This window comes from Vicugna pacos, chromosome 2 (genome assembly GCF_048564905.1).
Source record: "Vicugna pacos chromosome 2, VicPac4, whole genome shotgun sequence".
Taxonomy (NCBI): Eukaryota; Metazoa; Chordata; class Mammalia; order Artiodactyla; family Camelidae; genus Vicugna; species Vicugna pacos.
This window is the reverse complement of record NC_132988.1, coordinates 107,559,380-107,575,307: the sequence shown is the minus strand read 5'-3', so window position 1 is coordinate 107,575,307 and position 15,928 is coordinate 107,559,380. Positions and strand designations below refer to the sequence as shown.

Here is a 15,928-nt window from a genome sequence, read left to right as displayed (position 1 = left end):
GTGTTGGGGAATTTGTACTTTGGTAGCAGGAAGTACTTCTGTTTAGCTAAGACCTCAAGGTGACTGAACCAGAGGAAAGGCGGGAAAGGTGGGTTGGGGCTTAGAATAATGGCGTGAAGACCGGACTTTATTTTAAACAACGGGAAAGCAGATGAGGAAACGGATGAGGGTTAGACGTTCGAGCAAAGTTTGGAAGAATCCCGGAGGGGCGGACCCGACCCGCTAAGGAGAGAGCCTGTCCTCTTGCCGCTGTCTGTCTGGAGGAGTCAATATAAACCAGAGACAGGATTTCAAATTCCAGGCAAAGGAGCAAGACAACATATAGTGTTGAACTGAATTGCACTGAATTAAATGACATTGAATTGAGGTGAATTGACTGACAAAATCAACTCATTTCACAGATAAATAAGCTGAAGTTTCTGAGCAGGTCAATAGAACTGATTTCTCCACCATGACGTGTACGCTCATGAACTTCACATCAGCATTTTCACAATCATAGCCTTGAGATGCTCTACAGTTTTCTTAAGCCCTCAAAGCCTTCCCTGGAAGCCCTTTCGGGAAGTTTACTGAAATTCCAGAACACTTCTGTTTTTAATCATTTCAGCAGTTGAAAATCTGAACACTTTGATAGAGTTTGGATTTTTTAGAAACAGTTAAAAGTCTTTCACTCAATTCTGTAAATATTTATTGAGCTCTTCCCATCTGCTGAGAGCTAAGTTAATAGATGCACAGAGGATACAAAACTGAAAAAGAAATATCCCTTCTGGGCCCAGGGGATGGGGGAAGGCAGTCACATCTTCATGAAACCATAATGCATTGTAACAAAAATAGCTCGTCTTGAGTCTGTGCAGCGAGTTGACTGATCGCTTTGCTTCATGGCAGTCACACTCTGGGATTCATTAACAGGCAAAAGCCTTCCCTTTCTGCCTGCACTACAGCGAACAGCAGTTGCTTTGGGATGGGTGAAGCAAGTCACAGACGTTACCTGTGGTCCAAGAGACAAGAGATTATATTTACTAAGCACATGCTATGTGCTCAGCGATGCTTTTTTATCCTCAGAGACTTTAGGAAGTAGGTATGATTTTTTGTTTTATAATCCCTAAGGGACAGTCTCAAGGACTTCATAAAACTTGTCCAAGTTCACAAAGCTATGACGTGATCGAGACCTTGTTCGGGTCCAGGTCTGTCTGCCCCCAAAGCCACCTGCATTGCCGTCGGTTCCTAACATGGAGCAGAAAGGGAAGCGGTCTAAGTTCTGTGGCTCTTTGTTACTAACAGACTCATCCTTCACTTGATTTTATTACGCTTTCACTAGAAACCATTTCACTAAATCTTTTAAGACCTCTTTAGAATGTGGTGGGAAAAAAAGTAAGTACAGAATGGGGGTGCTTGGGCCAGAACATTTTTCAAAAATGGAGGAAAAAAATATATTTTAAATTAGCCCTGGAAAGTGTGAATCCTTCTAAAGCTAGAGGGCTGGAAGAATCCAGACAGTGCCTCTGTCCATCCAGGCCCGAAGGAAACCTCTTCTATCGCAGCCTCACTGCCAGAGAACACGCTGGGCTCATTTCCTTCCCGCTCAGAGGACAGTCCCTAGGGTAATTCACATTTTTAAAATACAAGGCAGTCCTGAGACCGCAGGCCTGAATTCTTTATGGCAAAGGCAACGGAACCTGACTTAGCAAAGGAGAGTGAGGCAAACAAGCGCTCCTTCTCCTCAGAGTCTGCAAACTGGAACCCGCCCTGAGGAGGACAGCTCCACCCAAGGTGCTGCGTCTCACACCTTCGGCCCTTGCAGAAGTGTGTTCTAGCAGAATGGGGAGGCGGCTTTGCCTGCCCTTGGTTTCAGCTACCCGTGAATCGGCTTTACTTAATAGAAAACTATGTAATCTTTATGCTTTTCTAAATAATAGTCCAACCAGAACATATATTACTTAATGGAATTTTTTTTAAAAGCTAAGAGCTACACATAGAAGCCTCCCCATGCATCACAGATCCTCTCCTAATGCCCCATTGGACAGAAGACCTCAGTGTTGACACCTGATCCTTTATTGTCCTTCTGAAACATGTCGAGCTTGTTAAGGCTGAAAACTGTCTACTAAGTTATCTGTTGCTTGATGGATTGAATCTCAGCTTTCGTCCATGGCATAGAGGACCAGCTAAAGGAAAAAACCATAAATCTACTTCTGTTTGTCAGTTAAGACTTCAGTTCCTAGTCAGAAATGTACCAAGCACCTGCAAGACTGACTTGGAATAGTTATTGATTTTATGATATCCTACCTGAAGTAACTCTACGTGATGTATCAACAGTTTCATTTACAGATTACTACAATCACAACTAGACCTTTACCACGGTTAGCTTTGGGAATAAAGGAAATGCATTACTTCTCCAATTGCTTCTCTCTGCTATGGAACTTAATCAATCTGTGCTTAATTTTGACATGTGCACATATGTGTGTTGTGCCTCCATCAAAATGAGCTCTTGAAAACAGAAGTAGTTTTGGAAGAAGTTCTGTCTTAACCTGTGAAGAAGGGACTATAAATGTGTGGACATTAAAGTCCACATAGTCTTCATGGATGGATACGATTGCATTAGAACAATTTACCTTCAAACAGCGAATTCCCCGTCACGAGTCCTCTCCTGGAAATGGACCATTTCATCTGTTGGACCTCTCTCTCCAAAGAAGCCCAGTTACCAAGGCCAGACAGACAGAGACTGAAAACCTGGACTCATGATCTTCAAATCCAAGATGCTTAGTTCAGTATCTGTCAAAATGTGACGAGGGCCACTTGCAGCAGGACCACCTGAGCTGCACGTGAATGTTTAGATTTCTGTGCCCACCGCTTCCTTCTGGGTCAGAATCTCAGGTGGAGAGAGAAGGGGGCCTGGGAAGCCGCCTTCTGAGCAGCACGCCTCCAGTGGTTCTTACATAGGACAAGCTGGGAAAGAACTGCCCTGGTCCATCCTCTTGTTGTAGATGAGAAAACGAAGCCCCAGAGGAGGGATGACCAGCCCAAGCACGCACAGACCGAAAATACAGACTGTGCCCTCCAGCCTAGCGGTTTTGTAGAACCAGCTGTCTGACTTTGGTGCCGGCTAGACCTCAGTGGGGCCCCTTTGAATAGGAAGGGAGGTGCTGCCAGGAGGCAGGGCCTGGAGGGTGCTGTGGTTCTCGGTCTTCACAACCAACAGACCCCCAGAGAGTGAGAGCTGAGGTCTTTCCCAGCCTCGACCCTCCAGCCAGCCAGTAGCTCAGAGTCCAGGCGCAGGGACAGCATGAGTGCCGGGGTGGGGGGGAGATTAGCTGCTCTGAAGGCCTTGTCTCCCTCCCCTCCCTTCTCCCCTCCCCCAACAGGGGCCTGGATGGTAGCCTCCTGTAGGATCCCATCCAAGAACTATTTAAGGGTCTGGCTTAGGCCATGGAAAGATTCCTTAGTTTTGCCCAATGAGGGTTACCACATGACTGTCACTGGTGGAATACACATACAAAGACTGAAAATATTGGTTTTGGAAGAATTTCTTTTATAGTCCTAATTTCTTGGAATATGAAGTTTTCGCTCTCAATTAGCAAGAGAAAAAAAGTCTGAATGAGGTGCTGTCCTGATAGGGAGCAGGGGTGGGTTTTTTTCAGGCAGTGACATCCACGGCTCAGCTTGGGACATTGTCAGTGGTGAGCTGGACTCGTTGCCAGCTTAGAGTTTGGCAGGGCTGGGGTGAATGGTCCCTGTGGACCCATCTCTCACCGGCTGAAACTCAGTGGACTGAACGTGACTAGAGATTGTGGAAGTTTGCCTCATTAGCCTAATTCTGACCCTGTCTTACTGGTAACAGGGAGCATGTTGCCCAAGCTCTCTGGGCCCTTCATCTTTAAGGGCGTAGGGTTGGTCAGGGAGTCAGGAACTCTAGGCTGGGCTTCCAAAGTACATGTCCAGGTTAGGGGGTGGGTGCAGAGAGAGAGGGGAGCACTAATGCCTCCCCATTCCCAGCCCTGCGTTTAAGTGCAGTAGCCCTGAGTTTAAGTTTTAAATATCTAATACCTCCATATAAGTTTTTTTTTCAAACAGATGTTAAACATTAAAGATTGACTGCCAGTGAACTAGGTTCTTTATTTTAGTTGTGCATTAGAATTGCCTGGAGCATCTTCCAAAAAAGGAACACACACACACACACACCCCTCTTCTCCCTCCCCCCAGACGATCTGATCACATCAGTCTGGGCTGAGGCCCCCAGGAATCACCTGTGTGATTCTGCTGTCAGAATCGCAGGGCTGGAGGCTTACACTGTCTGGTTCTCCTTAAGAGGCGGACCCCCACCCTGCAGGAAGAGCGAGAGGGCCCGGGTGGCACCTGGCTGAGGGCCCCCCCTCGGAGCCTGACCTCCGACTCGGTGTCCCCCCGCAGGCATGCCGGGCAAGAACAACGTGGCGGCGGCTCTGCGCCAGGCCCCCGGGCAGAACGGCACCAGCTTCCACGGCTGCATCCGGAACCTGTACATCAACAGCGAGCTGCAGGACTTCCGCCAGGTGCCCATGCAGACGGGCATTCTGCCCGGCTGTGAGCCGTGCCACAGGAAGGTGTGCGCCCACGGCGCGTGCCAGCCCAGCAGCCAGTCCGGCTTCAGCTGCGAGTGCGAGGAAGGATGGACGGGGCCCCTCTGTGACCAGAGGACCAATGACCCCTGTCTGGGAAATAAGTAAGTTTGGGCTGCTGGTTAGTTCAACACACACACACACACACACATACACACGCTCTCCAACCCTCAAAGCAAAACTCAGGAGAGGAAAAAGGAAAGAGGGCGGGAAGGAGGGAAAGGAAAGAAGTCCACTAGCACCATGTCCCTTGTTTTATCATCCATCCTCCCCTCGTTCCTGTCCCCGCCGCCTAATGCATCTCCATGGCTGCCTTCCTCCTCCACTGTAGATGCGTACATGGCACCTGCCTGCCCATCAACGCGTTCTCCTACAGCTGCAAGTGCCTGGAGGGCCACGGGGGCGTCCTCTGTGATGAAGAGGAGGATCTGTTCAACCCCTGCCAGACGATCAAGTGTAAGCACGGGAAATGCAGGCTCTCAGGACTCGGGCAGCCCTACTGTGAATGCAGCAGCGGATACACGGGGGACAGCTGCGATCGAGGTAAGCCAGCCCAGCTGGGCACCTCCCTCTGTCTTGGCAAAGCAAGAGTGACCCCCCTCTTTGGAAAGAGAGAGAGAAGAGGGGAGACACACAGAGAGGGGAGTGACGTGTAGAACGCCAGGTCTTTGCACAGCCTTTAGTTGCTGGTGTTGATTTATTTTCCAGTGAAGCCACCAGGTGGGGGATATTCCAAACCTCCAACGCAGGATTTTACACGGCCTTCGCATGTCTTCCCACACCTTGATTTGCTGTGAAAATACTCCTTCTCCCCTTGCGCAGAGGCACATATAATCTACTCGCTTCTTACCTTGACCTGCCTCTCTGATCCATGGGTCACTGCGTCATCTTCCGGCACGGAACACAGGGGGCCAATCATTCTGCTCTAGCTTTGGGACAAAATCACCTTTGCCCTTAGAATCAACTGATTTGTCACTGCAAATGGTGCGCGGGAGAGGGGTGGAAACAGGCTGAGGTTTCAGCCCACCTGTTTCCTTCTCCTGTGTCTGCGTGGCTAGAGCGTGCTTTGCCTCCAGCTGGCGTGGATTTTGCTGTGTTGTATCCGAGGGGTGAGACGGGAGGAACGTGTCCACGGACGCTTTCAGCAGATGTCTCTTTTTGAACGAGTTCATACTCGGGTAATTTATGAAGTTCGTGGAATGTTACTTGTATTAAGCAACAGACTGAGTGATACTAAACTCCACGTCTAATAAATTCCATTGCCTACTCCCTGAAACCACTCCCTGTGGTAAACAAAGCCAGCTGTTAAGCAGTGTAAAAACAGAAGATGTGTATGTTTGCTGCAAAGGAAAAGGTTGAGGAACCCAATATCCTTGTCAGTCCAAAAGCGTAGTATTTATAGTCCACAGAGAGAGTATTCCCTGTGCACAAAAGGAAGGCCAAAAAGAAAGTGCTTTGCGCAGAACAGCAGGCTGTGCCACCAGCCCGCACTGTGTCCTTTCAGCCTGACACTGACAGCGGCGGTTACAGAGGGCAGGCTGCAGGAGCGCCATCTCCTGAGCTGAGCTCTGGCTTTCAGCAGTCACTCCGCGTGACTTTCAGCAACTGCCTTCACACGTTGTGTGCGTTTGGTTCTTTTCTAGAAATCTCTTGTCGAGGGGAACGGATAAGAGATTATTACCAGAAGCAGCAGGGCTATGCGGCTTGCCAGACCACCAAGAAGGTGTCCCGCCTGGAGTGCAGAGGCGGGTGCGCGGGGGCGCAGTGCTGCGGACCTCTGAGGAGCAAGCGGAGGAAATACTCCTTCGAATGCACTGACGGCTCGTCGTTTGTGGACGAGGTTGAGAAGGTGGTGAAGTGTGGCTGCACCCGCTGCGCCTCTTAAACGCGCCCCTGGCAGCTTCGGTCTTTGGAAAATGTCGTATACTCCTTGGCCCTGTTGGACTAATCAATGCTTCATAGTGGAAATATTTGAAATATATTGTAAAATACAGAACCGACTTATTTTTATTATGAGAATGAAGACTTCTTTTCTGCATTTAGAGAAAAAAAAATGCTTGAACTAAAGCTTCCCGGATGCTGGAGAAGTATGAAGAAAGGTACACCTGAAGGCATCTGAGCCACGATGCAACCCAGATTCAGCTTTGTAACGCGCCGAAGACCAGCAGAAGCACATACTCAAGGGAGAGACGAGGTACTCTGTGCTGACGTGAAGGTGCCGAGAGCATCATCCCCTGAGCCCTCGTCCGCACCCACGCGGTTCAGGAGGACAAGCCAAGCACACGTGTGTGAGTGAGGACACAAGGCGGTGGAACGGAACTCCAGAATTCACAGCCAGAACGAACAGATGAGAAGTATTTTGTGCAAACTATAAAGTGTCCTGAAGACCTGGGTTCCCTCCATCAGAGGAGACAAGAGTGCTAAAATCAATTTTATCTTCCTTTTAAACGTCAGCATGTTAGCAGGAGAAGCACACTAAAGTGTTTATCTGCCGTTTTCCAGTATTAATTTTTTTTGTAATATAAATGACAAAGGAGATGATAAAGAACCAATAGATTATTGATAAAGAAATTAGTAATAATATGAATTTTTGTTTCTATGAGTTCTAAACAGCCCTATACAGTATTCGGTTTCAATGAGAAATATTTATTGTATCAAAGTACATTGTACTTAACATTTTAGGCCATCCTTTTGCTGTTTCTCGATGCTTTAATATATATTAATTTATAATTGTCCTGATATTTTTGTACATTTTTCAAACTTAAAAATCAGGATTATCTTTTTTTTTTTTTTTGGCAATAGTACTAACATAAGGTGTTCTCTTGGGATAAATATGTGTTGATCTGTTTGTTTACCTTGACATCTGACCACTGGTGTCACTGACCTACTGGCCTCACTCAGGACACCTGCAGAGGGTGTGTAAAGTCTGTGAGAGACGGTCCTTGTACAGAAAGTGGCCCCTCTGCAGGGTGTCGTCACAGAACAGAAATGGTGTGTAGCAATCAACACTAGAAAAGTAGATCTTTTACAAATTACTATTTCCTTGACGCTTTTTTTTTTTTTTTGCCCTTTTACCGGGGGTGGGGTGGGGAGAGAAAAGGCTGTAATGTCAAGAACTGTGATTTTTCGTTTTCCAAACAATAAAGCTCCTTTATTACCTTAATGTTCCCATGTTAACATGTTTGCTGCTAAATGACAATGTAGAATTGATAATGATTTATCGTGGACTGTGCTCTTCCCTCATTAAAAATCCCAGGGTACCCTGTAAAGATGCAGATGTTTCTTTCCAAAACCTTTTTTACAAAGAAAACTAGACCTACATGTATAATACAGTGTGCTTTGTCTTTCTTCAGACTAATATCAGTTCCACTACTGATGTTTGTAAATTAAACAGATATTTACTTCATTAACAGCTTGTTGGTTTTCTTAGAAATTGCCTGCTGTTTAGAGCCCCCTCCTTAAGAATTTCTTAAACAAGGTGATACCGAAGGAACAGGGAAGGAAGCCTATACCTTTGTGTTGCCAGAAATTCCTTTGAGATAAGCACTCTGTCACATTTGGGAACTTTGGCATGGGCACATGAAAGAGAGGGATACAACACATTCTTGGCTGGGAAAAAAATGCATATTCAATTAATCTCTTCCCCTCCAAAATATTATCAGATGATATCTAACTAATCCAAATTGTTTTTGTTTTTCTTTTCCTCTCAATTAGAACCAGATGGAAAATAGCAAGAGACAGAATGCCTTTCTCCTCAGGCAAGGGATCAGGGTTGGGGGAGGGGATGTAATATCAAGGTATATCATCCAGGACAGGTCGCCCACCGTGCTAAGATTTCTTCGTTCCCCTGTGGAAAAAAAACAGGCATATGTGAAAACACACACACACACACAGCCTCTTTCACAGACACAGATGCCGAATAATTTATTCACTCCTGTTAAAACGTCTATGTTTTAATTATAGAAATAGTGTACGGTCATTGTAAAAAATTTATTTATTCCCACTCGTTCTTCTTTTCTTCGCGGGCATGTGTTATCTTAATAGTCACTGTTTTTTGAGGGCTCATTATACGGTGGGCACTGTGCCAAGGGCTTCATCTGAAATACCTCGTTCGTCTCCCACTACAAACCTGTGGGAGTGCTCTGCTCCCTGTCTTACACAGGCGTCAACCGCTCAGACGCTCCAGCTCAGGCCCTGCACAGAAGATAAAGGCAGCACAGCAGCCTGGTAATTAGCTCCCTCTTCTAAGGGGCCTTCAAGCCTTGGAGCCTTATTTCCACAGCACAGCTATTGTCTTTGCTGGTCTTGTCAACGTACGTAATCTACATTAGAGACTTTCTTTTGCCTTCGTTTTTTAAGGAAATATTAGTAGTTTGCAGAAAGTTATTCTTTCTTCTTCCTGCTTATAAAGGCACAAAATAGAATTATGTTTGCCTGGAATTTGGGCTGATTTAGCAAGTTTCTTAGGGGATTACTCACCTTGTGATGGGACTACTTTCTGCAAGAGCCCTTCTTTGAAAAAATTCAATAATCAAATAATTACTAGTAAATGAGACAAATTAAGGACAGTTATTCACGTTCTAAAAGGCTGTTTACTTATAAAGCCTTGACCATAGGATTTCTTTGATAGAAGACTGGAGCATTTCCAACAGAATTCAATATGTTAAAAAAAATTTTGCATATTTCAGAATCAAGGATGCTACACAGGATAATGTACATTTGTAATCTGAAAAGATAAGGTCATTAAACATCCTTAATATATTTAAGTTTTCACGCCAGTGATGAGGTACCTACAGGAACTGCCACGGAGATTTGACATGTGTTCGATTTAAGATGTGTTCATTGAATAATAACTATCTCAATCTTCACAATTTGTTTTCACCACAGATTTCCTGAAATTATTTCTAAGCAATAATAGACTAACCCTGGTTTTAAAATTGCTCTGAGCGTTTTCTTTTTGGATGACTTGCTTTGTCAGCAGCAATTCTTCCTGGAGAAATGATTAAAAGACTGTGGGAATCGATTCAGGACTTAAAGATCTTGAGTGTTATGGTGCCATCTGCTTCATATAGTGACCATTATTTCAAAAGTAATGTTTGTAAAAGTATATAAGCTATAAAAGTATATGAAGCTTTAGATAAAGTATATAAAGCGATATAAAATACATAAGCTATTTTCATTCTTAATCCACTCTTGTGTACTCAAGTGACTTAGCAGATTTTTATTTCCTGTCTCCCATTATGTGCAGAAAGTTATGCTACACTTTTGATATGTAGATTCAAATGCAACAGACATCACTTCTGCCATTTTAGAGTATACACTGTGTGCATTTGGAGTTGAGGTTAAAATGGGTAATAGTATTATACAAATGACTAAAATAGACATATAATTTCCTATTGTGATAAGCTCCCTGAAGGAAGCTATGAGGTACTAGAACAAAGTGAAGCAGAAGGATCCGATCAGATACATATCGGGAGGTTAGGGCATGCCTCTGCGAGGAAGTGACGCTCGAGTCAAGTCATGAAAGATAAAGTAAGTTCTAGGATGGAGACAGATGGAAATAAATGTGAGGGTCAAGATTAGGGGGGTCCATGCAGAGAGGACAGCCTGTTTAGAGGTCTGAGGAGGGGGGAAAACTCTTACATGGTGAAGGAAACAAAAGAGTTCCTGCAGCCAGAGTGAGGGATGTATTTATTTCACATGTGTGATACAGCAGTGACCATTTTCTCTCTATTAACTCACTTCATCTAGTCTATTTTTTTCTTTTGAGCATCTGTTTACAGTAAGCTTTTAAAATGCCAACAAAAATGGATTTCTGTTTTAAAATAGCAACCAGTTCATTGTGTTTAATGCAGTTCCAAACGAAATGCCTCTGAAGACCCAGAAAATATGAACACTTCACAATATCACTGAAAATTAAGAGTAATATTTCTGGAATCTCAAAAGAAGTTTCATGAACTCAAAAGCTGATGAGGCAGGATTAAAAGAAGCAACTGCTGGCCACCCCATGGTTTGACACTCGTGAGCGTTCCTCACTCTGGACACTGAGGCCAGAGACTCAGGAAAGGAGTCAACTGGTAAACCAGGAAAAAAAATATTTGTGCATTAGGGGGCCACCTGTGAGGATGTCAGAGGGCTGTTTTTCCAGGCAATGAGGTAACATTGTTCTGTATCTGCTAGGATGCTCCTGTTTTCATTAAAGGCACTGAAACATTGCAAGAAATGCTAAAGAAGACCGGTAATGTTAAACTGACTCTTGAGAGGTGTAGTCTCTATAAGCAAACCACTGTGGATATGGACTGAGCCTGGAAGAGCCATGGTAGAGATGCTTGCTTAGAACCATGGGAGGAGGGAAGTACTGTATCAATTCAGAAAACTGGAGATCAGATGCATTATATGGACTCACTGTTAAGCAAATAAAATGGTTTGAACAAAAGCATGGCAGTGGAAACACACAGGCCATATTGAGGGGTGAGGGCTAAGACCTTCAGAATTCTTCTTGGAATTAAAGTTTATTAAGATCGAGTAAGAGAATGGTTTGTCGAGACCAGAAATATGGGAACTTTAGATGAGTAGCAGAATGTAAAATCTATTGAGCAGGTGACTGTTTTGTAAGTATATAAAAAAAGGTAAAAGTGAGGCATGAAAAAGGGGAAAAATGGACAATGAATTAGAAGAGACTTACAGACTGCATTTTTACAGTGGAATAATTAATAATTCATGACGACCTTGGGTATGTTTGGCAAGGATGAAGGGGAAATCAAGGTTAGCTCCTGTTTGTCTCTGCTGTTTCTAAAGCACGAAAGTTGAAATGTGGGTTTCAAATGCAGCATGTTGACTGCGTAGGGCTGGAAACAGCCTGAGGGTCAGAGTCGCTGACCTGAGAAGCCCCAGCCTTCTGCTCTCAACCCATCTTCCACTCCACTGAATGAAAACAGTACGTTTTTCTAGGTCGTGTCTTTTATATCTTTCAGTATCTTTAATTAAATGTCTTTAATCAACTCCTTCTGTGGGATAAAATCCACTCTTTAGTGTGGTACTCCAGATTCCTCACAAAGTGAACTCCTCAAGCTTTAAATATATGCTCTTTTTTAAAAATTCTTTTCTAGTGAAGTATAGTCAGTATACAATGTTGTGTTAATTCCTGGTGTGCAGCATAATGTTTCAGTTACGCATATATGTATATATTCCTTTTCATATTCTTTTTCATTATAGGTTATTACACGACATTGAATAGAGTTCCCTGTGCTATACAGGAGAACCTTGTTGTTTATCTATTTTATGTATAGTAGTTTGTATCTACAAATCTCAAACTCCCAGTTTATCCCTCTACCACCACCCCCTTACTGTTAAATTGACAAATTGTAGGAAAGGATATTTTAAAACAAATTATAGGCTGGGATGCCTGAAACCATAGATATAAGATTCATCCACATAGAAGTGGTAGTTGAAGCCAAGAAGATGGATGAGCTAATTTAGATTCACTATAGAATGGACTTGACCAGAAACATAAGATCCAACATTAGATAATGCTTAAGTTTCTAGAAGGAAATGGTCCCAGAGCGGAGATGAAGAAGGAGCAGTTTTAATAGAGTGATGACACAGAAGCTGGATAGCCATGGAAAGGAATGGAAGTTACGAGTAGTCACGAGTAATAGACTCCCCTCTTGATAAATCTGTTAGCAAAAGAAGAGGGGAGTCGGGATGGCAAGTGGAAGAGTGGGTGAGGTCATGGGGCTGCCGTTCAATGAGTCAGCAACTATTCGGTTCATTCCCAGCTGTCATAGTTTGTGAAAATGTGGGGCAAACACTTAGGGTATACACCCAAGGTAATACTGAGGTCCAAGGGCACACCAGGTCATCAACTACATGAGCTAGTTGAACAGTGAAAGGTAAAAGTGGGGCCCAGTTACAGTGGGGTTAAAGAAACAGGGTTCCCGAGAACAAGAAGCCACAGAATGGCCCAGAGTGGGGAGAATAATGTGTACACAACAGTTCTGTTCCAAATGCACTTCTCAGTTGTCTCTTCCTCCCACAAAAGGGAAATAGAGGACACTTGCAAGTGCCAACTGCATCCAAAGAACACAAGATTCAGCCCAGGGGTGGCATTGCCATCTTGCATTTGGAACTACCTTTGTCTTTGTGTCGATAGGTGGGTGGCTGAATTTGGATGCTAAAGAAAATCAAATATTGAAACACAGACACAAAATGAGAGAGTGGGAGAAACAGCCACAGAGACAATCATCCAAAACACTTGCTCTCATTAATCTTATTTTCCCTTCTTGAAATGGCTAGATTTATTTTCAGTTTGTTCACATAGATTGTGGCAGAGAGATTAAGTGACTTGCCCAAGGTCACACAGCCCAGATCTCCTGACTCCAACCGTAATACGGTATTGATCTCACTGGAATTGATGCAGTCTGTGACTGTCCTCATGAGGTAATGCTGGAGGAATGAGCATTTCTTAAGGGGAGTTATTGTGTTTCTTTTGAATGCCCATGAGTAGCACTCACTTCCCCAATAAGAACACATTAAAATCTTTATACCTCTCATTTGGTACAGAACAATTAATGAGACTTTTTTTACAGGACTTTTCTTTCAGGAACTGAAAAGTCCTGTTTGCGTGGCTGCTTAAGTATTTCTGGTCGTCCTTCTGGTCAGGTCAGGTGTGCCCTGATTGAGTGGGGCCCACCGAGAGCAATTGAATTCTGTTGCTAAGATAGTCACAAGGACAGGATCGAACATGCCCTGGTCTGGTGATATCAGCTGCAGTCGCAGCCTTGGACTCATTCCAGATCCCAAGGCATTCTCTGTAACGGGTAAAGAACTAGGCAGAAACTTCTCTTTGTATAAGCATGTCTGATAACATCCCTGTGCACGGTTTCAAAGGCCCGCATTGTGGCAGCAAAGAGCAGGATGCACGTCTGTGAATTACCTGATCTTGCGGTTACTTGACCCACTTGGTTTCTGCTCACAATATTCCCATTCAGTTACCTCCACCACCAGTTCTTACTTTCAATTACATCTCCACATTGATTTTTTTTCATTCCTGTTATTCCTATGTTCGCTACAGTTCTTCTCTTCTGATGCCTGTCAGCGCCTCTCTGAGCTGTGAAATGAGAGGGAACACATTTCTGAACGACAGGCACCATACTCTGTTTGATTAGGAAATACATCTCATCATTTGACAGAAAGAAAAAAAGTGCAGTGGTCTCACAGCTCAGAGAATGAAGTGGAAACCCCTGTATCTTTCTCTCCTCATTTAACCTCAAATTTCCTTTTTTCTAAATGCTTCCATATTTTGGAACATTAACACAGGACTGTACCAAATAGGACAGGTGGTCTGAGAGTGAAGAGTACGAATGTAGTGACCCACATCACAGCACAGCTGTCATCGCAGCCCGGCACACGCAAGGGCCAAGCGTGCCAGGGGAAGAGACCCAGGCAGTGCAGCTTGGTGGGACCTAGAGTGGCTCCTCTCAGCCCTGATATGCAGGTACACACACACGCACGCACACACACAGACATACATACACACACACAGACATAAACACACACCCCCCATGTGGTTTCCCAGAACAAAATTCCACTCACAAACTCACTGATTTCAAAGTCAGAATAAATTAGGGGAAATCCCGTGATATCTCATCATCTGAGCGTTGAGCCCCAGCTAAAGAACCTACACTTGCAGACATCCTGGAGCACCCAACTCAGAGGCCAGACGACATGTGAGCTCACCAGCTGAGGGAGACAGACAGGATTCCAGGAATCTAACCTTCCTTCATGCAGGAAAAAAAGGTAAAATTTAAGTTACTCAAGGAATTGTCAGAGATCCAAATCTAAAAGAATGATAGTTGAAGATCTGTGTGCTCCCATTTTTTTTCAATCTGAATCCTATTCTTTTTAAAAGCAGAATCTCCTTACCCAATTTCAGTTATGGCTGTCGCAGTACAATATGGAACCTGCCCAGTGGGACCATTGTTAACAAAACCACCACAGCTGGAAAGACATCCTTGTCCTAAGAATATCAAGGGGTTACTCTTCCAGGTTCCTTTTCTTCACCTCAGCTTTGGCGCTTGCATTCACATTCCAGTTTAATGGGAGTGTGCGTCCAACCCTTGTCCTCCAGATCTATTAGCATGACCTGGTGACTCTCATGTGGACACTGTGACACTTCTGCCAGGGACAGTTCAGAAACAAAGGACTTACTCTGCCGGATGCCAGGCCCTCAGCCAGTGGGCAGCCCTTACCCATCAGCCCACTTTGGATTTGCCTGGCTTCAGAGAAACCTCTTTTCCAGGGTCACACACTCGTTCCAGGGCAGTCTACATGCAATGACTAGATGATACTGACATGTAAATGCCGGATTCCCTCTCTTCAGTTTGGGGCCTTGATGAAGGGCCACCCCAGCTTCAGAGCTCCTCACGGGATTGGCCAGAACCTTCTTTAAGTCTGCATCATGATGCAACTCCTCCCTCCACCCAAGCCTGCTTCCTCGCCTTCCTTTCCATGGGTGGTTGTTCCAAGAGCACTCCCTCAGAAACCTTATGCCTGCGCCGTCAGCTTCCCGGGGAGTGCAGCCTGGAATCCTCCTGTCTCCAAGTCAAGTAGCGAACAGGGAGCTGGAATGCGGCAGTGAGATGAGCCCGGAGAGGTATAGAAAGTGGCGAACTTCTACCCTAGGGAACTCAGGGAGGGAATGGGGCTAAAATGAGATTCAGTGGCAGAGTGGCTGCCTGCTTGAGTGAGCCAGTCATCACCACCTGACCCCCGATGTGGGCAGTCCTCTAGAAACCGGCAGAAGATTCCTTCTTGTCTGTCCTTTACCTTGGCCACAGGTCTCACACTTACCCCTCAACAAGGGGTCCAGGCTGCTGTCTTACAGACTCAGAACCCTAATGCTTTCCCCCCCATGGTCCTTCAAGGTCCTGCAGTTTCCTCATTAAGCCTCTCAAACATAAAAAAAAAAAAATGATTTCCACTGCATCATGGAGAATAGAGCGTCATCTCCCCCAAAGGACCTGACCTTAGCAACCCAAAGGCCCCTTATGACTCAGTTTCACTCTTCCAGGAGCAAGTGAAGAATTATCTGGTGTGTCAGTCAGCTCAGGCTGCTCTAACAAAATACCAAAAACTGGATGGCTTAAGGAACAGAAATTTATTTCTAGAGGCTGAAAAGTCCAAGATAGGTGGCAGCCAGGTTCTCTCTGGCCTGGTGCAGCCTGCAGTAGATTGTGTTGACCCCAAGTAGAGCATGACATGAAGAAGATGCTGTGTGCTTATCGCTCTGGCCAACCAGAGTCAAGAGAAGAAATGGTGCTGTGATTATCAGTTGCTGT

The 15,928-nt window shown here is 44.9% G+C and overlaps 1 protein-coding gene across 3 annotated transcripts in view; it reads left to right on the top strand.

The window, feature by feature from the left end:
• The window catches only part of SLIT2 (slit guidance ligand 2), a 351,115-nt gene extending 343,116 nt beyond the window's left edge, over positions 1–7,999 (top strand). For all 3 annotated transcript variants that reach the window (XM_006208114.4, XM_006208112.4, XM_072945820.1), the window contains 3 exons: positions 4,402–4,693; positions 4,921–5,132; positions 6,233–7,999. In XM_006208114.4, coding sequence (XP_006208176.1) covers positions 4,402–4,693; positions 4,921–5,132; positions 6,233–6,474 — 746 coding nt within the window. In that variant the 3' untranslated portion in view covers positions 6,475–7,999. The remainder of the gene's footprint in view (positions 1–4,401; positions 4,694–4,920; positions 5,133–6,232) is intronic.
• The last annotated feature ends 7,929 nt before the right edge of the window (positions 8,000–15,928 follow it).